The sequence below is a fragment of the Aedes albopictus genome, chromosome 3, assembly GCF_035046485.1.
Source record: "Aedes albopictus strain Foshan chromosome 3, AalbF5, whole genome shotgun sequence".
NCBI lineage: Eukaryota > Metazoa > Arthropoda > Insecta > Diptera > Culicidae > Aedes > Aedes albopictus.
Genome location: NC_085138.1, coordinates 180113375 through 180141073, shown reverse-complemented (window position 1 = coordinate 180141073; position 27699 = coordinate 180113375). Strand labels below are relative to the sequence as shown.

At 38.8% G+C, this 27699-nt stretch overlaps 1 protein-coding gene across 1 annotated transcript in view; it reads left to right on the top strand.

Annotated features, from left to right (window-relative positions):
• The window catches only part of LOC109403283 (alpha-tocopherol transfer protein-like), a 31789-nt gene extending 6274 nt beyond the window's left edge, over positions 1–25515 (top strand). The window contains exons 2-5 of the mRNA XM_019676088.3: positions 17416–17720; positions 18188–18379; positions 18460–18880; positions 25093–25515. Coding sequence (XP_019531633.1) covers positions 17629–17720; positions 18188–18379; positions 18460–18880; positions 25093–25272 — 885 coding nt within the window. The 5' untranslated portion in view covers positions 17416–17628 and the 3' untranslated portion in view covers positions 25273–25515. The remainder of the gene's footprint in view (positions 1–17415; positions 17721–18187; positions 18380–18459; positions 18881–25092) is intronic.
• The last annotated feature ends 2184 nt before the right edge of the window (positions 25516–27699 follow it).

Below are 27699 nucleotides of genomic sequence, written 5' to 3'. Positions count from 1 at the left end.
AATGCATTTTATGCCGGTAACAACAGCGCAACAAAGGCGATCAATAGGCCGCTCAATTAGCACAATTATCATATTAAAGTGTAAATTAAAATAGTTTATCGAGAGTGAGAGAACCTTTGTGAAATATACTCGAGCAGATCGATTGCGTTGTTTCATGGAGCTATGTTTTGTAACATTCGAGTGTTGCGATTTTCGAAGAAGAAATTGCAAGAATAATTTCTTCACGATAATTTTTGAAATAGGATACGGAGATGGGAAATCTGTCCAACTTTAACAACTGTATATTCAAATTCTTACTGCATTATCAGTCATTCGATATTGTGCAAATAGTGCATAAGGCTGACACAAATTTCGATTTTCTCTAATGTCACCCCCCCTCGGAAAATTTTGGTCGGAATTCGACATTTTGAGGGGGGGACACAAATAAATTATACAAACATTTTATAATTTTGAACTGAAATTAGAGTTTTCGAGAAAATTTCTTAACAAATCCGATGAGTTTTACAATTTTGCCTAATTGTTTGGGTAATTTTTCAACAAATACATTTTTTATTTATTATCCACCCCCTTGACGAGTCAACGAGCAAAGTGACAAAAAAAGAAAATGAGATTTGTTCCGGCCTAATTTGACTAATGTATTTTTTATTAGCTTTCTTATTATTTATTGCAAAATATTTCTCAATTTCTCTGTGGTGCAATTTGTTGATACTTTTAGTGCAGCTTAAATTTTATATAAAGTAATTAATGAAATTACATCATTGGACCATGTTATAAGTCGGTCCATAGATTTTAGGTTGTCAGTGGACCACAAGCTAGGAGCTGGACGCAAAGCGGATTTCTTGTTAAGCGTGAATTTATTGATAAGAGTGGCTCAACTATGCGTGTGATGCCTTTTCGATCGTCGCCATTTTGACTAGCATAGGTTGAGGGCCCATTTATTCACAGTTGTGAAGGCGTGGGTATTTAGTATGATGATGATGGGTTCGATTCCCGGTCGATTCAGGGCTTTTAGTTAAAGCAGTTTTCTTGACATCTTTGAGCATAGAGTATTTTCATGCCTGCCACACGATATACAAAATGGCAGAGGAATCTCTCAGTTACTAACTGTGGAAGTGCTCATAGAACACTAAGCTGAAAAGCAGGCTTTGTCCCAGTGGGGACGTTACGCCAAGGTGAACAAGAAGATACCATAATTACCACAATACATGTTTTCAAAGACAATCAGTATGTATTTTAGTAATAAGCTAATCAATAACATCAACAACACCTGTGCCTGTAGTGCAAAAAGATTAGCAGCGCTATGTGGCAAAAATATGATTCAACAAAATCAAGTTAGTGGAAAACGTACGATGTACATAACAAAGTACATATTTTGCAGCGCACTAGTAGACCCCAAGACTAGACCTCTTGTGAAAGTTTAATTCAAATACCTAGTGCCACATTTATCGCATGCCTACTAATACCCCAAGCTTTTGCAGCATAATAATTTCAAAGATCATCTCGATGCTATACCCTCGCACACTGCGTGTATTTCGCTTGCGATGATATACTCCTAGCACGTGATGCACTGGCCATTCATAAAATTTCAATGCTTTGGTTCAATGAGAGAAGCCAGAGAGGGAGCGTAAGAGAAGAGCCATCTCCTTTACCATCATCACAATTTATTATTCGTGCTGCTCCAACTATACCCACTATACCTATGATGGTCGTCAGCCGCCAGCCAGTCAGTAGTGCCTAGTCCCAGATGAACAATATCATGGAGGCACACACCGCACATGTGTTACTGCGAGCCGTGACCTCTTGGCACAGCAGTCCGCCTAGCTGGAGTCTTTCTTCCAAGCTAGAAAAAAATATAACCTCCCGCCGGACCAGGAGTGTTGCTGCCTCTTGATTGAAGAAAACGAAAAAAAAAGATTTTTCTTACGTAACGTCAATTGAGAGGACTTATCGCTTTTGGCAATTGCTTTCGGAATGTACCGAGTCATTGCTGCGGTGGCTTGTGGTGGCTGAGGTGTACATGATGAGAGAATTGGTACACCACCAGAGTAACCGGCTCGGGTTGATTGGAGTAGTGGCTAAGTACCAACCGTTTTGGAATCATTTGTGGCATAATGGCCATGATAATCATTCATTTGGTTGCACTGAATGTCCTTGAATTATTTTAGATGGTTTGGGAACTTGGTTCGTGTTTTGTTAATTGAAGTATGAAGACTATTTCGTCTTCTGACAACCAGAAACAATTGTCAATCTCAACTGTAGTGGGGTGGGGTACCCATACGCGCCAACTTGTGATATAGTTAGAAGTCAAGGCCTCTCAAAATCACTTAAATTTGGACAACATTGACGCACTTCACATGAATTAGCCACATGAATTGCCATGTTTGAAAAAAGTGACGGATTCGATTCTCGGTTGGTTTAGGAACTTTTTTAAATGGAATTTTCCTTGACTTTCTTGGGCATTGAGTATCTATGTGCCTGTCATACGATATACAAGTGTAATATCTAAGTAATTGTGTAAGTGCCCAGTGCCCATGCTTCTTATACCCAAATTTTTTATTTTGATCTGAATATCATTTTCGTCATCTAAAATCGGTTTAAACATGTTTTGGAAGATGATTCTTTTTAATTCTCGTTTTCTTGAATTTCTGTTTTTGATTTTTTTTAATTTTTATTTTTGAACATCCCCACACTTTTATATTTTTCCTGGAAGACTATTTTGGGTACGGATTTTTTGAGATGGAAACATTTTGAGATTTTATGATTGTTGTTGAAATATTTTTATTTTAAATTTTTTTCATGGAAAATTTTGTTTTTCGTGTAATTTTAAGGAAAATTATTTTAGAGTGTATTCGACTCCCTTAAACTATTAAACTAGGATAGAATAATTTGAGAAAAAGATAAAATATGTTAATTGTAGCGAATCAATACAAACTAAGCTGACTTCTGAAAGGTGACTAAAACATCAATTTTTCAATGATTTTTAAAAAGTGTAAATACGTTTTAAAATACACCACAAACCATTTTGAGATATACAAAACAGTCCTAAATATCAGCCAAAATGAAAAAAAAAAAAATGATTTTCCACGAAACAAAAATTACAAAAATGCTCAAACTACACCTCGTCTAAAGGCGGGGTTGGGTATTAGAGGGTTAAGTTGAGAACCAAACTTTGCTCCCGTTTCCACAAAGCAATAAACAATAAGGATTCCAAAATATTGTTAAAGTTCTAAAAAAACTGTATTTTTGAAAGCATGTTTTATGTTGCATTTTCAAAGTACAGCTTACACCTAGGCTGATACTTGATCCCCCTTTTTACACATGGTTCATTGTATGTCCAGTACATTTTATTGTTCCGGGATTCTGAACGAAATAAAAAGCTAATCTTGAATAATCCTGAAACCCTTGGATTTTCCAGAATTTCAATAAAAAATATAAGGAAGTTATTATTTTGCTGGCCAGTTGAAACATGTAACTTTTGCATCAATAGTTATCACCGAACTTCTTCAATAGTTTTCAAAAATTCAAATATTTTGTAATTCGTCACAGAAACATGGAAATAATCGGTTTGGAAATAACTGAGATACTGCAATCTAAAGTTGACTAGTTTAAATGGGAAACCAGCGTTGGTGCATTTTTTGTCCGATACTATAACATCCCAGAAATTTATCGGACATTTTCATCAAGAATAATGCAAATAATTTCTCAATTGAATTTTTAATAAACTATATTTTGCAGCTTCTAGGATAATTTCAAAGATTTGTGCGGCAACCGAGATGGAGACAGCGGTAATTGTTTACAATTGATCTATATTATTTATTGTCAGTTTTTAGCTTTGTTTACTTTTGTACCTATTTCAACTATGGAGTGCTCAACGTTTGACGAATTTTGCATTACATTGAAAAGAAATCAATAAAAACTAAATCAATTTGCGGGAGCCTCGTAGCTGTTCAGTCACCAAGCTACCATTCTCATCATGTTAAGGGATGCGTGTTACGTGTTATGTTTCGTTAGGTATGTATAGCCGTTGGCTGAAGAAGGTGTCCGTGTCTTTTTCAATCCTAAAACTTGTGTTTAATTATGTGCTAAATGTTGTGACTTACTTTTTGACTAAAATTCTCATCACCTGTCATGTTTTTTAATGATATGAGACTTGTTTGATGGAATGAGTAATAGACTGAGGCTACGGCAAACTAACATCTTGATCATAAAACGAATCGTCATATTATCTTTCAAATAAACTTTAAATTGATACTGTTTTTCACTACGCTACATAACATGTCATTGCATTATATTTCATTATTTCCTTCATTGCATATTCCATATTTTAATATAAAGTTCCATCAAAATAAGTTTTTTATATTGACTTTATAACTTTATGGGTTTGGAAGGGTGCATTAAAGCATAATTTTAGTTACATCCGGACGATGGAGTGGACTGCCAGCCAGCGTATGAAGAAAACTACAGCATCGTAGTAAAGTTCCCTAAATGCAGCAGTTGTAAGTAAACTCTTCACTCCTTATGCGAGGTATGCACTTCAAACGGAATCGCTCAAGTAATTTTTGTTCAGTGCATTATCTTTCCGTGACCGGAATGGTCAAGAAATTTAACACAGCAGGCTCCATTTGATTTGACGTTTCGTTTCAGCTCCGTACTAGGATCCGGAATAAAGTGACGCATTATTATTTCTTGAGCGATTCCTTGCCTGAATTTTCCACGCATCGAGATAGGCCAAGAAATTTCTTGCGATCTGCGTACTACCCGACTAGAAAAATATATCAAGTTTACAACACATTGTGTTATGATGTTATATTTTTTTCAATATCTTATTATGTTATAAACTAGATGCAGGATGATGTTAAAATAACTAGAATTGTAACAAAAAGTACATCGTTCTAATCAAAACAATGACGTATTTTGTTATAATAAGATCAATATTATAACAAAATATGATATAAATTTTAGCGTCCAGAAAACTAGTTTCTTTCATATTGTGATACAAAAGTGTAACATTATTTTCTGAATGCCAAACAATCAAAACTAAATTATTTCACAACAAGTTGTTTAAGAACATTTACAACATAATATGATATAATTGAGTTATAATATTTTTGAAACACCAAAGTTGTTGAACATGATTATATCACAATGAGTTATAAATACCATGATTTGTTATGATCGTGTTATATTTTTGTTAGAATCTTCTAGTCGGGTACCCATTACAAACCGTCAAGTTTAACGAGAATTGACGGATTAACGAGTAAGTGTCGAGATTTACGAGACCACTACACCCCTTTAGGCCCTCATGAAGCTGCTGAATTTAGGCTAAAGAATTGATCTATCTTTTAAGTGGAGCTACATGCAGAGCAAGCCTTAATCTAGGATGATACATACAAACATTTATGAAAGAATGGATTAAATCTAACGCCATCATAATCTTATTTTTTCAGCTGAGATACAGATAAATATGCAGATATATTTATTATTTTTGTCATTCTCTATGTTTTCATTACATATTTTTAAGGTCGATCAATATTACTATACTTTTACTTTACGTCAATTTAATCGTAAAAATATATTCGTCAGTGAATAACATTTCGTTTCGTCACCTATCTCATTTAATTTTTATTGTATTACTAGCTGTCCCGGCAAACGTCGTACTGCCTGCCTACTGTGTTTTTTGACATTCAGCTCCATAGGGACGTCCCCCGCAAAGTCTTCTGTATGGGATGCCCCCGTTCCAAAGACCGGAGAGGTCTCACACCGAGCTAAGAACCTTCCCCGGCCCCGACAGCACCCACATGCAAAATTTCACACCGATCGGTCCAGTAGTTTCCGAATCCATAACGGTCAGACAGACAGACAGACAGACAGACAGACAGACAGACAGACAGACAGAAAATCATTTATATATATATAGATATACAATTTGGTTATATATATTATATTACCTTTCATTGCATTACTATATTTCACTATATTATATTGCATATTGACTATATATCATTTATCGTGTCAACATGTTGTTACTATAATAATATTCTACCCCACCGATCTAGGACGTACATCTACAATTGATATCTTATTTCATTTAGCTACATTATATTTCAATACACTATATTTCATTAATATTTTTTATTAATTATATCATATTACAAGATTTTATTTCATCATAAATTTCCTTTGAATATTATATTGAAATCATTATATGACTATATAACTATATATGGGGATTGGGAGGGTGCATCAGGGCATCATTGAAGTTGAAACTGTACGACGGAGTGGATTGCCAGCCGGAGTGTGGTGAGAAGTAACTATAACATCCTTGTAGATGGGTTCTTCTATCCCAACAGTTGCAATGGATTTGACGCGCCCTTCTTGTGACAAACCATCCCGTAGAAAGCTTGACAAGTAATGTAAATTTCATTATTCACCCTGTTGGATCATACTGTTGGAAGGAGATTCTCTGAAACCCGCGGATTTCGCGTAAGTGTCTCTACTTACGGGTCCGCCACACCTCCTTTTGGCCCTTCATACAGCGGTATGTTGAAGTCAGTGTGGTAATGAAATTGATCTTTACTGTTAAGTGGAACTGCATGCAGAGCAAGACTCAAGCTAGGATGGTGGCTACCTACATACATACATACATAGAATAATGCAAATAATTTCTCGAAGGTTTTTGCCTTTCTCGTACACTAAGTGTACTGGAAAGGCTATATGTTCACTCCAAAAACGACTTTTTGATAGAGGCCCCGGAGGGTCCAATCATATATACCAATCAACTCAGCTCGACGAATTGAGGTGATGTCTGTGTGTGTGTATGTGTGTGTGTGTGTATGTGTGTGCGTGTGTGTGTGCGTATGTGTGAGTGTGTACAAAAAAACTCACATCACTTTTTGACAGTCAACCTCAACCGATTTCAATGACCGACGGTTCATTCGACGCGGAATCTGGTCCCATTGTTTCCTATTGCAAATGGTTCAGATCGGTCCAGCCGTTCCGGAGATATGGCCATTTAGGTGTTCCGGGCCGGTACCCCAGGAAGGGGCCAGATATGAAAATGCAACAAACCTATGCATGTGGCACATCAAACCACGGCATTTTCGATAACCTGATGAACGATAAGCAGCAAAATAGTCTCAGACCATATCTGAACCGGTAGTGTTCTGGAACCGGTTCCGGGTGTCCCGCCGGAAGTGGCCAAATATCAAAGTGAACCAAACCCATGCATGCGACACATCAAACCACGGAATTTTAGATATCCTGATGAGCGGAAAGCAGGAAAATAGTCTCAGGCCATATCTGAACCGGTAGTGTTCCCGAACCGGTTCTGCGCGTCCCGCTGGAAATGGCCAAATATACAAGTGAACCAAACCCACGCACGCGACACATCAAACAACGGCATTTTCGATATCCTGATGAGCGGTAAGCAAGAAAATAGTCTCAGACCACATCTGGACCGGTAGTGTTCCGGAACCGGTTCTAGGCGTCCCGCTGGAAGTGGCCAAATATATAATTGAACCAACCCCATGCATGCGACACAGCAAACGACGGTATTTTCGATGACCTAATGGACAATGAGCAGGAAAATAATTTCTGACCACATCTGAACCGGTAGTGCTCCGGAACCGGTTCTTGGCGTCCCGCAGGAAGTGGCTAAACATACAATTGAATCAAACCCATGCATGCGACACATCAAACCACGGCATTTTCGAAGACCCAATAAATAATGAGCATGAAAATAGTCTTACACCATATCCGAACCGGTTCCGGGTATGCTACCGCAGTGGTCAAATCTGAAAGAGAAACAAACCCGTATATGCGTCACATCAAACAGCGGCTTTTTCGAATACCTAATGAACGGCCAGCAAGTGTTTCGGAATCGGTTTCGAGTGGCCGGAAGAGGCCAAATGTAAAAGTGAACCTAATCCAGGCATGTGACACATCAAATCGTGGCTTTTGCGATAACCTGATGAACAGTTAGCAAGAAAATAGCCTTAGACAATACTAGAGACAACTGGTAGTGTTCTGGAATCGGTTCCGTGAGTCCCGTCGAAATTGTCAAACCCTGCATGTGACACCTTCAATTTGCAGCGTTTTTGGTTAACCGATGAACAGTTAACAAGAAAATAGTGTCAGACCATATTTGGTTCAGCCGGTAGTTACCCGGAATCAGACCCGGGTAGTAAAATGTAAAATTTAACAAACCCATGGATGCGGTAAATCAAATCACGACTTATCGACAACCTGATGGAAAAATAGGGTCAGACTAAATTAGATTCCCGGTAGTGTTGCGGGTTCGGCTGTGGCTTCGAAAGTGGTTGAAAGTAAAAGTGAATCAAACCCATACATGCGATATATCAAATCGCGGTGATTAGGCAAGGTGAAGAATTAGCAATTAAATAATCTCAGACCATAATTGGGACAACCGGTGGTGTCATGGAATGAGTTCCGGGTATCCCACCGGAAGTTACCAGATATAAACATGAATCAAACCCACACAGCAAAAATTTCTGAAAATCGTATTCGCCGTAAACAAATTTAACATATAAATCTCCATTCAATATCACTGAATTTTACATTAAACAATTTCTTGTATGGAATGTTGCACGCAAGCTTCATACTGAGACAAAGCTGTAAATTCAAAAACTGATGGAAAAATGTGTGAGATATGACGGGGTCCTTTTGATACAGGTGATATGATGTAACATTTTTTAACTGTGCATATTCGACACATCAGATCGCAGATTTTTTGATAATCTAATGAACGGTTAGCAAGAAATTAGCCTTAGATCACATTAAAGACTAGCTGTTGTGTAGCAGAACCAACGTTCAAGTGAAAATCAAATCGTGGCGCTTTTAATGGCCTGATAAACGTTAGGCATGAACAACAGTGACGAATAGGTCGAAGTTCTCATATATGAAAGAGAACAAAATATAGACAAAACTAAAGCGATCTCATCAAATCGTACCATTTTAGATTCCTGAGTTGTAAATTTATAGCAGAATGGGTCAACGTTGAATTGAAAAATGAGAATTTGATCGCGCCAACCCTGAACAGAAGATGGCAGCTGTTTTATGGAATCTTGGTATCTAAAAATATGTAAAATAAGTTTGTTTGGTATGGGAAATATGTTCGGAGTCCACCAGAGTATCCAAGATAGCGGTCCAAAATCCAATATTATGGCCCAGTATTCAAGTTAGCGCGTATTTTATAGGATTTTCAATTCTTGCATTATGGGCATATTTGGTATGGAAACATGTCCAGAATTCAAAATTTGTAATCAGAAAACCCAAGCTGTGCGCTGTTTTGCATGGTCTGCAATATGACTATAATTTGAAAGGGGAAAAGAATGCCGGTCTTCGTCCAAAACTGGTATCCAGAAAATCCTAAACGACATGTCAAAATTCAATACGGCGACTATTTTATGTAATTTTAGGTGCAGAGTCCAAAAAATGAGTACCAGAACATCCAAGATGGTGTTTCTATGCTCAAGATGGCGGCTAGTTTTGTTGGGGTATTATACGGAGCTAAGAAATGATGACCTGAAAATCTAAAATGACGGTTCACGGCTTTATGACACTTGTTTGGTTTGAATTTTAGATCGTTGTCTAATATTTTCTGAATATTGGATGTTATGCTAATATAAAATGTATCCATATTCAGTAGTTTTAGCAAGCAGTTTTCATTTTGTATTTACCGTCGTGCGGGGCTTCTTTATACACTTTTTCATGGTTTTTCAACTTTATGACATTATAACTCCCAGACTAGTGAATGAATTTCCGCAATTTTTATACACAATAATTGTGAGTATGTATGTAGGATGTATGCAAAATTTGAGCTAAATCCATCAATAAACAAAAAAAGTTGTTCATACACCAATCGGGCACATCTCATATAGAACCGGATGGGGGCTATTTTGGACATTTTTATCTATAACAAAACTGCATTTCAAATTCCAGGGTTATTTGGAAAACTACATTGTACCAGTACTGTAGTATACTGTATCATACATAATTTCAATAAAAATATGCGTTTTAAGATGGTTCTGTGCTACCTTTGGTGTTATGAGCAGCGTGATATTGCTATATAGATAGCCTGAAAAAAGGGACCATCAATCCTTTATTTGGGCGAAACGGTCATTTATAACGTATAACGATACAAATAATCGATTGTATATGCTACGTTGATACATTTTGAATGAATTGATCAACCCTTTGAAATTTATGAACTGTAGAAACAATGCCTACAGACCAAATGTTCTGATACGTTATGTATATTATATTGGTTTATTCGATGTTTTTCGCGTCCTGACAAGCAATAAACGGTCTGTTTGGAAAATAATTTCAACCAAATGCAGGCAAAACTATTGCTTTATAATAGTTCCTAAGACATCAAACAGATTTGAACCATATTTTGAATTCAAAAAATCCATATTCAAAAGTGTCCAAAGTAGCCCCGCATTTCAAAAGTAGCCCCGCACGACGGTATGTCAATGTCAGCAACATGTCGCTTGAGTTTTGTTGAAAGGATATTTTCAAAGCACGAGAAAGGCACCATCACCGCTAGGTGGATTAATTAGGGTTTTTTTTATGAAAATTATTCAAAAATACTTCTTAGGAATTTCTACGGAAATTCCTTTGCAAATTTCTTAAGGGATTTTTTTAGGGATCTTTGCAGATGGTTGTATTTGCGATTCTCCAAGTATTCATTTTTTTCAGTAATTTGTTCAAAGATTCCTCCAAGAATACATTCAGAAAATCCTGCAAGAACTTGTAATAGCTTTTCCTAGCTTTTTAAAATAAATTCCTTAATTACTATTTCTGGGAAATTCCACCAAGGGCTTCTCGAGAAGTTTATCCAGGAAGTTTACCTTCCTGATCACGAAACTCTTTCAAAATGTCTGCTGGTATTGCTTTTGAAATGTTTGAGGAGATACTTTGATGTCCAGAGACTTCGTCAGAATGTCAGGGATTTGTTCTGAAATTTTTAAATTTCTTTAAAATTCCATTCCATCCCATCTTTAAAATTAAATTTTTATTAATATACATAGATACATATTAGCGTGGTTCAAAAAATCGTTTTTACTCCACAACGCTTATTCGATTCGTAACCAGATTCATGTCTTCTCCCAAAAATTGAGCTGATTTGGTTGAAAATTGAGAGTGCACAAGCCCTTCAAAATTTGTATGGGAATTACTATGGGAAAACGACGTTTTTCATTTAATTGACCATGCTCGGCAAGGCATGAGCATGACCATGAGCATAGAGAATTTTCGGCAAGGCATGGTACACAAACTACGTAACGTTAAAATGGACCTTTTAAGACCCCTCCCTTGCATGAAAATAAAACAAATAACTATATGAACCGTAACGCAACTCTACGCTTCCCTCCCCTCTCCATTTAGCGTTTTATAAGTTTTTTACGATGCCCAAGGAATTTCATTCAAAGTTCTTCAAAGGTGTTTTTTTTTTAAATTCTTCTTAATCCTACAGGAATTGCTTCGGAAATTCTTCCCAAGGTTTTCCAATAGCTGTTTGAGAAATACCTCCAGATATTTCTGCAGAGATTCCAACCTGGATTTTTTAAAGAAATTGCTCTTGTAATTCCATAATATCTCCTGGGAAGTCTTTAGAGATCCCTGCTGAATTTGTTTAGATATTCTTCCAGGGATAATTTCAGAAATTCTGAAAGAAATTGTAGAAAAAATAGTGAAGAATTTTTAAGCATTTCCTAAAGAAATTTCTAAAAAAAAATCCTGGAGGACTGCCTCAAGAAATCCCTTAAAACTCTTAGAGATACCTTTGAAAACTCCTAGAACAATCTCATTACCATTGCTTTACATTAGGAAAGCCAATCACCATTGCACACTAGGTCCAGTGCCGTATTTACGAAGACAAAAGTGTTTGTGCCTAAACCTTAAGTTTTAGGTGCATGGTGTTTTTGTGAAAGTTTCTTCATATTTTCGACCTTTTTTCTCATTTTTGTGAAATTCCTCTACTTTAGCTGATCCAAACATCTGCTTTTTAATAGTTTTATGTACGTTCACAGAATGTTTTACACAGTTATAGAAGAACATATTTGGAGCTTTGCCGAAGAAACCATTATTTTATCTATTATGGTTGCGATTTTTTTTCACAATACTTTTTTCTAAACACTTTTAGAGCATTCAAAAACTCAAAATTCTATAACTGATATATATCGTGTTTTTCAAATTCAATAAAAAGCTTCAAACAAAAAAAACGTTTCCAGCAATTTTTTCCACCATCAATAGAACAGAGTATGATCTTTTCAATGCAATAAAGCGATTGAAAATACATTTACTTCTTTTTGAGATATGACTTCTCAAAAAAAAATTTTTTTTTGAAGAAAAAAGCCAATATATTTTTAACTATGAGAGATAGCACATCGTGCTCTTTGGAAAAAATATGCGTCGTCTAAAAGTGCTCGGAACAAAGTTTTTACGAAAACGAATGGATAAAAAGTTATTACAAGAAAACAAAATTTTATGGACCATCTTAACATGATTGTTTTTATAAAACTAGCTGTACCCGGCAAACTTTGTCTTGCCTACTGCGTTTTTTGACGTTTCAAGTTTCTATCCAAGACCAAGTCCCCGGTCACAAAATGTATGGAAGATCGATTTTCAAAAACTCTCAATATTGCCATGTTTTTTTGCCTCATAAACCTTCCTTGGGTGAAAACTTACAGAACAAAACTGAGACGATCAAAATCGGACCTTCCGTTCACAAGTTATGCGCGGTCCAACGTATGCCACTGCATTTTTATATATATATAGATATAGATAGATATAAAATAGGAATCGTAAGAGATAGAATAATGGTCTCTTCGACAAACTTGCTCCAAATTAGTTCTTCTACAACTTCTTTTGTAGAACATTCTGTAAATGTACATGATATTTTTAAAAAGTTGATGTTTGGATCAGCTAGACTAGAGGGATCATCCTAATTTCACAAAGATGAGAAAAAAGATGACGAAACTTTCCCAAAGATACCATGTATCTAAAACTTAAGGTTTAGGCAATAATATTTTTTTATCTGTATTTTTGAGATTTTAAGCCCTAGGCTAGTTCATCTCGTGACCCTCGCTTTACTTCCCTTCCGAAGGAAGAACTCACATTTTGTGAGTTTGTCGGGAGTGGGATTCGATCCCAGGTCCTCGGCGTGATAGTCAAGTGCTCTAACCATCACACCAGGTCCGCTCCATAGGCACAAACATTTTTGTCTTCGTAAATACGGCTCTGGGCCCGTTGTGCATTGCTTTCTCACCTAAATCTCTCTAAATTCCAGAGTTCTTATTTTTGGAACGGGTTTCCCCCGATAGGGCATCAAATTTGGCTACATTTACGCGGGAAAATTCGAGCCAAAACGACAGTTACTGGTTCTACCGAACCACATTGGCCGAGACCTCTGTAACTGTCCATAAAGAAGTTTCGAAACGGACCGAAACATCAAACAGAATAAAATAATAGTGTTTTATTTTTTGTCAAGGCTGACTAGCCACCACGAAACAGTTTCATAAATGGTTTGGAGAAACACAGGAGAAATAAAAAAAAAACCGTTTTTAGACATCTTTGAAATAATACTTGGAAAAACTGGAGAACACTCTTCATGTGTTCTTAGGAAAATTTCTTGAAAAAATCAATTAAAAATGGTAAGGAAAAGATTCTGGAGTATTTTCTGCAGTAACTGTTGGGATAATCTTAGGAAAAAAAATCTGAAAAGAAACCCTGAAGGAAGGTCTGAATAAATCCGAAGAAATGATAATTGATTTTTTTATTGGTTTTTCTCGGTGAACTTAATACTACTCAAAGAAGGAGGGAGTAACGAAAGTAATGAAAGTGGATAGAATCGCAAGTGTGCGACGAGAGAAATTGAATAGAAGCTGAAAATTAACAGAGGGCCATAATTGAACAACACAATCACAACGACGACCCTTTTGCCTAACGTCCTCGTGTTGAACGGCTAGGTACTAGTAGTTTGATGATGACTACTAGCCCTAGACAGGCAAAAAGATCGTGGTTGTGATCTGTTAAATGTTGTTCTAAATAAATGCCTGAGTAAGGCATGGAGAAATTTAGGCATTATTTTCTGAAAAAAAAACTGGAAATTTATCTCAGTTTCTTAACGGAAACTTCTGGAGAAGATTCTGAAAGAAATGATGAATTTTTATGATAATATTACACTCGAAATTGCATCTTTCCACGAAAATTGTGGAGGAATTTCTAGAGTAAACCTTAAGAATTTCTTAAGAAAATTTTAGGAGAATTTTCTGAGAAATCCCAAAGAAAAGTATGAAATCTTTGCCGATTGCTGATTCCCGAATTCTGTTAATAAATATAAAATTACTGTTCATGTATGATAAATAGTTTTCAATTTCAGAATAGTATGTGCCATGCATTTTGGAAAAAAATAAACCTAATTGGAATATTAGTCATGCAAGAAAATTACAAGAAGGAAACGATTTTTTTGAAATAAAATTCATTATTGAAAAATAGCCATAAAAATTTGAAATTCAAAATGTATGGTAGTTCAAAGTATAAATAACGCAGCTTTAAAATGCAGAAGACCGCAACTTGATAGCATAGCTAGCTTAGTTGCTATGCGTTATTAAAGGCACATGGATCAAAACTGCTTCGTTCTTTGTAGGTCCTTCCAAATAATGATGAAACAATTGCAAATTTAACATGACAAGAATGTTGAAAAACAAAACTTTACATCCATATTTTTGTCAAATAAGGTGTGCAATTATAAATATGTTAACTGTTGAGGAAAACCGGCTGGAAAAATCGGAAAAATTATTAAAAATTATAAAACATATTTTTGGAAGGAAATTTTTTAAAATGTAAAATTTTCAAGATGTGTTTGTCGTTCCTGTGTAACGACCAAATTCTGTGGAAATTATTGATCAACCAACATCTGCACAAAACCACGTCTTGATAATTTTACGAAATACCGGTCCGACTTTTCCAAACGATTCCCTACAATGCAATAGTGGAAAAAATTGTGGAGTACAGTTTTTATTTAATATTTTTCGGATTCTTTAGAAAAAATACTAATGAGTTCACAAAAAAAAAACGTAGACACATGCTTCATTCTTGAGTTCTTCTTCTTCTTCTTCTTCTTCTTCTTCTTCTTCTTCTTCTTCTTCTTCTTAATGGCTCGACGTCCTCACTGGGACTTGGCCTGCCTCGCTTCAACTTAGTGTTCTTTGAGCACTTCCACAGTTATTCTTTGTTATTCCACAGGGCTTTCTTTGCCTGCCATTGCATGAATTTGTATATTGTGAGACAAGTACAATGATACACTATGCCCAGGGAATCGAGAAAATTTTCCCGACCGGAACGGGAATCGATTCCGCCACTTGAACACTTGACTATCACGCCGAGGACCTGGGATCGAATCCCACTCCCGACAAACATGCGAAATGTGAGTTCTTCCTTCGGAAGGGAAGTAAAGCGTGGGCCCCGAGATGAACTAGCCTAGGGCTAAAAATCTCGTTAATACAGATAAAAAAACATCTACCATTATTTATGTTCAGTCTGTTCAAGGGTGTAGTGGTGTAGTCACCTTGATATCCATAAGACCTCGCAATGCTACGAGCAACTCGATATTGCTGTAGTAGGATATTCCGTGAAATACCAATGGTCTCCAATACACTTTGAAGTTCGGGTAACGATATCTACATATTGTATCATGCTTCAATTCTAAAAATATATTTGTGGAACGTTGTCTATACTGCTGATGGAGCCTCAGTGTACAACTGTAACGATTTTGGTACATTCATGGGATATTCCAGGCTTTCTGGAAATTATTCTGGAATTAGGACCTTCAAGGTCTACAGGTTCTACTCTTGTTTTTCTTCTCTCAATCGGCATAATTCATTCACGATTGTGTTTGTTGCTCCTCATAATATTACCAGTACTTCTATGTGTTGCTATTTGGGTTTTCACTGGCATACAATTGGAGCCAATGTATTTTGAAGTATGAGTCGAAATATCAGTATTTTCATTGTAGTGAATGCACTACGAATCTAACCTACTCTACTTGTAGAACCTCATAGTGCAATTCTGATAACTTAGCAACATTCACTTGATGATCTCGGTCATCCAAACTATTTTGGAATTAAGACCTTCAAGCTCTTCAAGCTCTACTATTGTATTTCTTTACTTTATCGGTGTAGTTTCTCCAAAAAACCCTTCAGGAATTCCAACAATTTCTGCCAATAATTTCTGCTTTCAAGAAATTCCTCGAAATTTCTTCTAAGAGTTCCTCCAAGAATTCCCCCAAAAATTCTTCCAAGAATTTTTCCAAGAATTTCTCCAGACATTCCTCCAAAACTTCTGCTAAGAATTCCTCCAAGAGTCTGTTCAGGAATTTCTCCAGAAACTCTTTCAATAATTCCGACAGGAACTCTAATAAGAATTTACGGTTTTTCAAAGCTCAGTATATAAGTCATAAATGTTTGAAATTTCATTGCATTCGGTTTATTGAATCCGGAAATATAAAATCTCAAAGCTGGCTATAGGATAATTACACCTTTTTTGAATCTTTCTAACAAAGAATATATCGATCTTTTTCACAATTAGACCACTGATACACAACTAGTTCATCTCACAGTGAAAGTATGAGAATATTTGATGCACTTTTCGAGAAGTTACAGCTAGTTGAAGATTTATTAAAAAGTAAACATTTTGCCTAGGTCCCGATCATTTTGTCTATTCTCTGTATATTATATTTTTCTATATTATAGAATAATTATTGAAAGTTATGCAAAAATCTGGTAATGATTTAATTGAAAAAAAAAACAAGAAAGATAACTCACAAACAAATTGTCTGTTTTATAAATTGAGCAATTCCAAGGACGACAAATTGTTGAGTCAGTGTTTAGTGGATGCCTTCAAACGCTAAATGTAGAATCACTGACAATATAATCAAACAGATTTAGACAGCAATCAAATGGAATTTCAATATTTTTCACGCATGAAGCAACGCATCACAACATGCAGCAATATGTTAATTAACGCGGTCGTCAAAATCTAGGTGGTAATCACTCAATTGTATGTGATCGGTTCGGAACGGCATTGCTCGCATTGTTTGTAAATTACCGGCCAGACACGGCCGTGAATTAATCAACGACGCGACTAAACAAAGCACTGACCGGTTTTCATTATTATAACCGACTTCATCGGACAGGCCTCTGTGAATCGCAAACCGTTTGTGCATTAATTAGTCAGAACTTATCGATCGAAATGACGTTTGGTAATTAAATAGCGCGTTGAACTTGAAAGTGGCGGTTAATTAGATGTACTGGTTGAACTGATTTCAATAAATCAATACCAGGAAATTGAGGATGAATTAATCATGTGCGATATTTTTGCTCTGTTCCGTTTCAGATTTGGTTTTTATTCGAATTCTTCGAAGCTGTGGACAAAATGTTCCGCAGGCAGAGAGCAGCATCGATCCTTGCTACCGAAGTTTTGTTCTGAAATTTCACACTCTTCTTCCGAATCTTAATTCTTAAATGCTGATGGGTTGTAGCGGAGAGTCCCAGCACTAGTGTACATAAATAGTAAATCAAGCAACGATAGCCAATAAATAGTGCCAAAATGACAACCTTATCACATCCCTATAAAGACTGTCCGGGACCGAAAGAGGTGCCTACCGAATACATCAAGGACGTGGATGTGTTGTTTGAATGGTACGTATGGTAAATCAAAATAAATATTTCAAAATTTATACAATTTTACTGTTCCATAATAAAGTGACATTTCAAAATCATATCGTGAATGCTTACTTAAGTGTTTATTCTAATTTCAGTTTTTGTCAATATATTTGCAACTATCAAACAGTCATCCAATCTAATTGTGATTTTTATAGTTATTCAAACTTGTATACAGCTCAAATAAAACTAGAAGTAAACAACAATCTCAGTTGTCTTCGATTTTATGTGTCTATAGTGTGTTTTTTTAACAAACAAAGCTTTTACCTTTGCCTAAAAAAGCCTAAGCTTTTCAAGGTTGTTGAATTCCAATCACTTACCGTTCTATAATGGATTGAACGGAGAAACACATGAGCTTGTTTATGCCGATGATGAGTTTTTTTTTCTATCAAAAATGATACGTTTAAACTCCAATCAATCACGCTTAATTCGGTTACATTTTGCAGGATCAAGCAGCAGCCACGGTTTCCAGCGTTCACAAAAAACCACGCTCATCTCTTTCTCCATGCGTGCCTATGGAATTTGGAGGATGCGAAAAAGGCCCTGTATAAATACGCTCACATCCATGCGACGGCGCCGGATATTTTCGACAATCGGGATGTGCTCTCGACGGGGGTGCAGTTAGTGCTGAACATGACGTAATGGCCGCCACATTGATCCCGTCCCGCTTTCCGGGCAGACATGCATTACTGATTCGTTTATTTTTGTTGTCTTTCAGCCACATGGTTTCGCTACCAAAGCTGACACCGGAAGGATATCGATTACTGTGTTACCGTTTGTCCGATACCGATCCATCGAGGATGAACTTCGGCGAGGCAGTAAAGACATTCTGCATGTTTAACGATGTCCAGATTAGCAAGGACGGTCCCATCGAGGGTTACATTGTAATTTTCGACATGAAAGGCGTGCGGTTGGGTCATCTGGCGCGGGTACAGTTCGGTCCACTGAGGACGTTCATGAGCTACATTCAGGATGCACATCCTGTTCGACTGAAAAAAATCTACATCGTCCACACGGCTTCATTCATCAATCAGGTGATGGCTCTGGTGAAACCGCTGATTAAGTCGGAGCTGCTTGGTTTGCTGCAGTTTTCAACTTCCGGGCCAATCGACATACTGGGAGCTGATCTTATGCCAAAAGTAAGTAGCGATAGTAGTAGGGGAACTGCGGCCATAACGCCCATAGGGGGCAAGTTGCACCACCCTTGTTTTAGGCAAACCACGTAATTTTTTATACTTTTTTTCAACTGGAATCGTTTAAATAAGAATAAAAATGCTTCTTAACATTTGAGTTGCCACATTTTTACCATAAAAATTGTACAAAAACACAAAAAAATGCTTTTCGTTACTCTTGATGTAATTTTGACCTGTCAAATTTTTGCACTTTTTTACATAATTTTCAAGAAATTTCTTCTCTCTATCGTCATAAATTGTTTTGCACACTTTTGTTATTTGTGTTTCTGGCGAAAAAAGTATCGAATTTTACCCTTATAAGGTTTTTACAAGGGTCCAAACTTCTGATGTATGTGTGGGGTAAAATGCCCACCCCTAGTTAATTACATTAAAATAACAATTTAGATCAAAATTTTGGCATAAATTGTGTAGAACACCAATTATATGTGCACAATTCGGCATCCTGGCGTAAGCTGTAGCTAGTGGCGCGTTTTACCCCGCATTGAATTTTTGAGTAGTAAAACATAAAACTGGTTGATGGTTTCTTCCATTTCGAAGGAAACATGTTGATGCATCATATTTGTGTAAAAAAGTGTGTATTATTAAGTGTTTCGTGGTCAAAATTGGACTTTCCCTTAACGTGGGCGCCTTACCCCCAGTTCCCCTAACCGTGTTATATTGATACATAAATACAGCTTTGTAGAAGTTTTGGTTGAAAAACGTGTTTTATGGACAAGTTTTCAAACACAGGTCTCTGTCTCCATTGACGTGAAAATTAAAACAAAGTTGTTTGGAATCGACAATGCTATAACTTTACTGAAGACGTCAACCTTCTATCTCGATAATGTAGAAAAAAAGTTTTGTACCTCACTTTTAGGGGGTTTGATTTGAAAACTTTAACTGTGTCTAAACATTGCGTAGTTCATGCTAATCAACTTTGCCGAAAACACCATTGCTCTATCTCCTCAATCTTAATAGGATTACCCTATGAGACATGAAGTAAGAGCAGCGGAAAAACGGGAAAATAAACCAACGTCGGTCACACCCAATTCTCGCCAGATCCCATTCCACATGGTTCACCCATTGAGCTCTCTGCACTCCTCGCCTTCTTGTACCATCCGGATGATTAGCAAACACCAACTTTGCAGGGTTGTTGTTCGGCATTCTTGCAACATGCCCGTATCCGTTCAGCTTCAGCCACTCAGGATGTTGGGTTCACTGTAGAGTGCAACGAGCTCGTGGTTCATCTTTTGCCGCCACAAACCGTTCTTCAACATGCCACCAAAGATCGTTCTCAGCACGCGTTGCTCCGAATGCTTGCATATCCGCCTCGAGCATGGTCGTGTTTGTGGTGAACTGCCGGTGTTATTAGCTTCTTCGTCTTGTACATGGTACATTTAGTGCGGGACCGCAGTTTCTTCAGGAATCCGAAATAGGCACGACTTCCACTGATGATGCACCCTCGTATTTCACGGCTCACGTTATTGTAAGCCGGAACCGAGGTAAACGAATTCTTCCACCTCCTCGAAAGTATCCTAGTTTATCGTAACATCGAGAATTCATATTTCAGGCGGGTATACAATTCTGCCATGTTCTAGCAATAATATCCATGCCATCCACAAAACAGATAAATTGGCCGGTGTCGTGAAGATCGTAGGGAACGTCCATAAATTACGTAACGCTTTGAGGAGGGAGGGGGGGCTAAGCAAAGTGTGACGACTCATACAAAAATTTGAGAGGTCCCATACAAAAAGTGTGACATAGGAGGACGATTTTTGCGTGACGTAATTTATGGACGTTCCCGTATCATGGCTGTTGGATCCGGCTCGTCTGGTATATGCCCGGCTGGTGAATATGTAGTAGACAGGAAATTCCATCACCTTGACGCAGTTCCCGGCGAGATTTGAATGATTAGGGGCCGTATTGAAAGATCTCCATCCTAGGTGATTGCCTGCAATCGCTTTGACGTGGTCTGGTCAAATTTCTGTCGACTTGCTTGATTTCGTTGTTAAGACTGCGCCGCCATGAGCCTCTGCGTCTGCCTCTGCTGCGATGTACTGCTGAGTTCCAGTCTAACGCTTGTTTGCAGATTTTGTTTCCGCTCATGCGTAGAGTGTGGTCGACCCACCACCACTTTCGCTTCCGAATTTCTGTCGCTTTCGGCTTTGATGACGGAGTTCAACGTTGGAAATCCAAATAAATTTGAAGCCACCATGCATCTATTGATGAAGACCTGCAGTCGTTCAGTGTTCTCTGCTGATACATTTCACTGGCGTTCAGCAGCACAGATCTCAGGTTCGTGTTGAAAATTCGGATTTTGGTGCGTCGACTGATCTGGTTATGTTTCCATATATTTCTTAAACTCGCAAAAGCAGCCCTCGTCTTCTTGGCCCGCGCACCTATGTGGGTCTTGGTACCACCATCGGCTGCCATTTGGCTACCAAGATATTGGAAGCTGTGAACTTTAAGTGGCTACGCAGTCTTTATTCTTGAAACGGGTTTATTATTTACCCAACGTTTGGTTAAACAATAAACCCGTTTCAAGAATAAAGACTGCGTAGCCACTTAAAGTTCACAGTTAAGAGTTTCAGTCGTTCTACACAAGTGATATTGGAAGCTTTCAACATTCTCCACTGCTTGCCCAGCTACCGTAAAGCTGGAAGGGTTGACCGTCTTTACATATAACGATTTGGTCTTGTTGACGTTGACGGTAAGACTTGCCGCCGAAGAGCGATAGGCAAAGACATCGAGTTTGCTCTGCATATCAGAGCGCCGTTGAGCTAGGAGAGCAACGACATCAGCCAATTCGAAGTCATTTAGGTGCACCTACCAGGATCCAGGAGGAACAGTAGCCAGGATGATTACGATGAGGAACAGTAGCGGTGCTATCCTTGCATTACTACAGCAACATCCCGGATGAGATCGGACAAGACACCGTTGTGCAGTACTCTGCACGAAAATGTCTCGTACTGTGCTGCAAAACGGTGAGTCGAAAAGGAGAGCGTCCAACATAGCTCTGGTCTTCACAAGTTCCTACCTCATGCTTCCACAATCGAAGACAAAGATCGCCAGCTAAGAGCTGTGTGGTTAGCTGGTAGTGCAGCCTGGGCACTGTCGTCCTTCTGACTTCAGCTAGATTGTGGAGGTACGTCTCGTGCGTCTGTTCACCAAGGATATGTGATAGACCCCCGGGGCTCTGTTTGATTTCATGCAACGGATGCCTGTTTCTATCTCCTGCACTGATGGAGCTCCGGTGTTGACACGGGTAATGCGTCGAATCTTTGGTAGATCATACTGAGGTGTAGACGGCGTGTCCGACACTTGAAAAAGGTTTCCAACCAGCGTTTCAACTGGTCAGCTGGGTCGGTCAATAACTGTCCAGACGGGTCTTTCACTGGCATCGTAGCGTTCATCTTAGTCCCACTAAGGCGACGTGAAACATCGTAGAGGAAACGGATGTCGCCGGTCGCCTTCGTCGGCTAGGCAATTCACCCACGCTCTTTTGTCCCGTCTACACGAGCGTTTCATTTCCTTCTTGAGAGTCGAATAGCGTTGATGGGCTACGACTTTGTCTCCTCGAGTTTTTGCTCGCTCTATTGCGGCTTTGGCGTTCCTTTGCTCCTCTATCTTCTTCCAGGTATCATCTGTAATCCACTGCTTTCTCTGAGTGCGTATCTCACCCGAATTATTCTCTCCGGTAGTGATAAAGGCGTTCTTAACCCTAAAAGGGATACCTTCATGGCCTCAGTTTCGCCACCTCGCTGAGTGTGTTCCATCAAAGACGAGCTCTGAAAGCGCCTGGGGTCCAAATGGACCCCAGGTATCCCTTTTAGGGTTAATGGCGCTCCATCGATCTTCTACGCTTTCAGCTTCCGGAAAATCTTTAGCACGGTTCTCTAGCTCTTCGACGAAGGCCATTTTCACCACAGCGTCTTCCTGTCAGCGTGCGTTGAACCGGCACCCGATTTTTTTCCCATGTCTGAGAGACGGTAAAGTTCTGATCCCTTGTCGATCGGCCGTCGATGAAGCCGGCTTGATAACTTCCCATGAACTCATTCGTTTTAGGTTGTTGGCAGCAATTAAAATGGTAATCGCTCGGAAATTCTCAAAATGGTCACCTTTTAAATGGGGCAGATTACCCCTTTTTTTCTCTCCTCCGGTAGCTGTTCGGTTTCCCAGATCCTGACTATCAACCGGTGCAGATAGTTGGCCGACATTTCTGGGCCTATAATGATGAGTTCAGCTTCATTACCATCATTACCAGCTGCTTCGTGGATTTTGAGCTGGTGAATGGCTTAACTTCCCTCAGCGTGGGAGTTGACTCATTTCCGCTCTCTGTTACACTGGCGGAGCCATTTCTTCTGTGTTCGTGGTCTTCCGCTCCTATGTTATCCTCGCCATTCAGGTGCTGATCGAAGTGCTGCTTCCACCTTTCGATCACCTCACGTCCGTCCGTTATGAAGCCTCCTTCTTTATCGCTGCATATTTCGGCTCGCGGCACGAAGCCGTTGCGGGATACGTTGAGCTTCTGGTAGAACTTCCGTGTTTCTTGGGAACAGCACAGCAGTTTAATTTCTTCGCACTCAGCTTCATATCGAGGTGGCGCTAAGCCACCGTTCCACGTTCTGCTGGGTTTCTTCTTCAAAATTGCTCTGCAATCCTCGTCGAACCATTCGTTCCGTCGAATCCTTTCCACGTTCCCGATAGTGGTCTCGGCTGCGTCGTTAGTGGCTGCATTTACTGTACTCCAGCAGTCCTCTAGAGGGGCCATATTGAGCTTGACCTCGCCTGGCAACGCTACTTCAAGATTCTGCTCGTATACTGAGCTGACATCTGGTTGCTTTAGTCGCTTTAGGTTGTATCGTGACGGTCGCTGGTACCGTACATTATTGATGACGAAAAGTTTTGGGCACAGTTTGACCATCACCAGGTAGTGATCGGAGTTATTATAACCACCACAATAGGTCCTGACGTCGATAATGTCGGAGAAGTGCCGTCCGTCAATCCGAACGATGGCGATTTTCCGCCTGCTGTGGTGATCTCAATCAATAAGGGAGGCTGTGTTGTAAAAGGGTGCTACGTATGGCCATTTTTTTGATGCGACAAAATCAATGAGCCTTAGACCGTTTTCGTTCGTCAGCTGGTGGATACTGAGCTTTCCAATCGTCAGCCTAAATTCTTCCTCAAGGCCCACCTGAGCGCGTAGATCTTCTGTGTCTGTGGTTGTACTCGTGTTGAAGCTGTGCGTAGAATGCATCCTTGTTATCATTAGTGTTTCTTAAGCGTGGGCTGTGCACGTTGATTAAGCTGAAGTTGAAGAATCGGCCCTTGATCCTCAACCTGCGCATTCTTTCATCGATCGGCCACCAATCGATCAGGCGTCACTGCATATCACCCATCACCATGAAAACTGTTCCCAACTCGCGTGTGTTGTCGCAGCTCTGTAGATGGTATCTAAACGTTTGCACCATTGATCCTGTCCTGCAGCGCTACGAAGCCGAACCCGCAGCTCCATAGTAGATTGGCGAGTATGCGGGTGCTCCCAATGAAGTTAAGAGATCGACAGTCCCGCGTACCAAGTTACCAATCGCAAGTTCTTTTAGTTCGCTGGAGTCGTTGCCGTCGATCCTCGGTTCGTATTATTCTGTTGCTGATTTTCGGTAACATTTTTTTACGGCTGGCTCGTAGGGCCAGACACCAACCCCCTACTTTCCGGGAGACCATAGTACACAGTTGAACTTTAAGTCCTTCCGTGGTATTCGGACGTCGATCAGCTGCCCTTACATAGGGATTAGACGCTGTTGTGAGCCGCTCCTCCTGGAGAACTGACGCTTAGGTTTGCAGAAGCAAACCCCACTTCCCTGTCAGCCTGCGATCAAAGTTCCCAGAAACTGATCGTTACCCGATCTTTCCTAAGGTTGCTCGCAGCATAGCCAGTGCCACGCGGATGTAAGGATAGGAGTTGCTTGGCAGAGGCTAGTGATCTCAATGGGATTTGTATTGCGCGAAATACCCAACCTTTACCGTACTATAGTGCCTGGCATTAACTGGGATTACCTTCACCAAAACTGTGTATTCTGCATTGGCATTTGCTTAAAATATAAGCTAGGCTTAATGTTTCACGATCTTAAGATCAAATCAACTAAAACAAAGCTTCTCTTAAAAATATTCATTTGCAGGACTACGGTGGCCCCTTCGAAGACTTAGCAACTATGCACGCGGAGCAGAAAAAGGAAATCGAATCTGACTACCGCGAGTGGCTGATAGACACAGCTGCACTGAAAGAGGCACCCAAGGATAACAAAAGCAACGCGATAAAACCACCGACAAAGGCATTCCGTGGATTGGAGATTGACTAACCGTTACGTTACGTTTAATTATAGTAGAGAATATATGTACCGTGGCTTCACTGAGTATATAACACACAAACAACACATACACATACACATCTGACAAGACAGGAGAGGACATCGTTTTAGAAGCGTGTGATAGATTATGGAAATGTTTTGGTTGAGGAACTTTTTTAAAAATTTTAGTCATGTAGCGTGTCAAGACACTTGTTGATTTGTAACATATGAGAAATATAAATGTTAACCATGTGATGAGCTTGGCGTTTTGAATGGCTGAGAAAGAAAATCATTGCGTTCAGCGTTACAACACCATTGAAAAATGCTAATCCATGTTTAAGAGCTGAAAAGACCAAACGACAAATTGACATAATACCAAAAACACCAATTTGTGAATAATTAGATAAAAATGGACACAGTGTCTGTTTTGTCGTCAGCCAAGGGCTGAAAGTCTCTAATAAAGACAAATCAATCAATCAATCTGTTTTGTCGTAAAGTTTAACAAAATTGAGAAAATACACTACAAATCTTCTTATTTTCAGTTTCTAAGCATTGATTAGCTCACAAAGTTCCAATTGTGTAATGGTTGGTGCAAAGTTATTTTCAGAGAAATACCATTATTTATCTTTGCATTTAAATTAAAGTTTTTTTTTTTCGATTTTTTATCATATTTATTACGAAAAATAAGTAAAATGTTCAGTTAACAAACATAATTGAAGTTTTCTTCACAAGACATACACAAATTTAGGGACCACGAAATTCACATGAGTGGCTTGCGAAATTATTGAAATTTTGCTGCGAATTTTCACTGCCCCTTATCTTCTAGATGGAAATAGATGGACTTCTAGATAGGGAATTAATGGAACTGGATTGGAATTCTAGATAGGGGATTAATCGATGCTGTCAGCTGTTCTGATTTCGGTAAAAAATAAGATTAGCGAATGTTCAGCAAAGCATTATTAAAATTCGGCCATAATTTTCCGAACTTTCGGTAAAATTTACTGAAATTCTGTAAACTTGTACTAAGCTTTGGTAATTCAAACCTATATCTAAATTAGAATAGTCGAACAAGAGACTCTAGAATAAGTTTGACGCTACTTCAAATATGCCTCCATTGAACCGTGAACGACTCACTGCACCGCGCTATTGTCAACATCGCCAGACGAGGTCAGATGAATGCAGATAGAATAGGAAAAACTATGAAAATCGGTCACTAAACTTCGTTTATTAAGAGCGACATCAACGGCCGGAAAATGGAGAGAACGCTCAACAGGGCATTCAGCTAACCAGCTCTCAGCACTGCTGCCAAAATATCACTCGAAGGTGCCAACGAAAAAAAAACACCGTATCACGCAAACATTAGCTTTTACAAACCGCTTTTTCACGGTGATACTTGCAGAGAAGTGAATGTCTGTCTGGTGTGGCTATGGGTGTTTATCAAGTGTCTATTCGTGTTTCCATTCCACGATAAGGCATTTGCTTGCCCTGAGAGTGAGAGGCGCGTAGGAGTCGGCGAAAGAGAGCGAGGAAAATGGTGTTGATAAAAAAGCACCACCAGTGGTGATAAAAACGTATAGATTTCGAACCTTTTGGGGCACGCGTTTACCCGCTGGCCTCCAGAACAGGGTGCCACCCGAGCCCGAGGTAGCCCGGCAAGCAGAGGGACTAGATTAGTAAGCCAAACCACGGATGAAAACTCACCACACCACCCTGCTTAGGAAATGAAAAACTCTTGACTATTGAATATTTCCTTTTGAACTGTTCTTCACACGAAGTAATGCTTGTGTAGGGCGCAGGTGCGAGCCTTAGGAAAGCTCTCTCCGCGTGAACCGGGAGAAATGTAGATGAGACATATACATGGAAGAGTAAAAGTTTATCAGTATACTAGTTGATATTTGGTAAATATATTTGATATTATTTTTCTGGATAAGAATTGCTATTTCTGCTCTTTTTGTGCTATAACTCTGTCAACTTTATACGAATTGATTTAAATTTTCGTTAACGGTCAGATATTGTATGAAATATCAGGGTCATTTTCCGTTTGTCCGGGGAATGAATGATGAACTCAAGTGATCATGCCAAATTGAGGCAAAAACACTTAGGAAGAGCATAAGATTCCCATAAGATTTGTGTGACACTACGATTATTGTTGAAAGCCATAAATTTCACTTATTATTAAGAGGGAGAAAATTTTATGTACTTACCAAAATCATAAGTTTTGCTTAGAAATATCATTGTATCAAAGCTATAACTACCGTATGTTTGCTCTTATTGAAATCAACTACTGAAACTTATAGAAATCAATATTAGTAATTATGAATGTCATGCCGCCTGGAAGAAGCGGAGTGTGAAGAAATGGAACTGCTGTGCCGTTCCCAAGAAACACGGAAGTTCTATCAGAAGCTCAACGCATCCCGCAACGGCTTCGTGCCGCGAGCC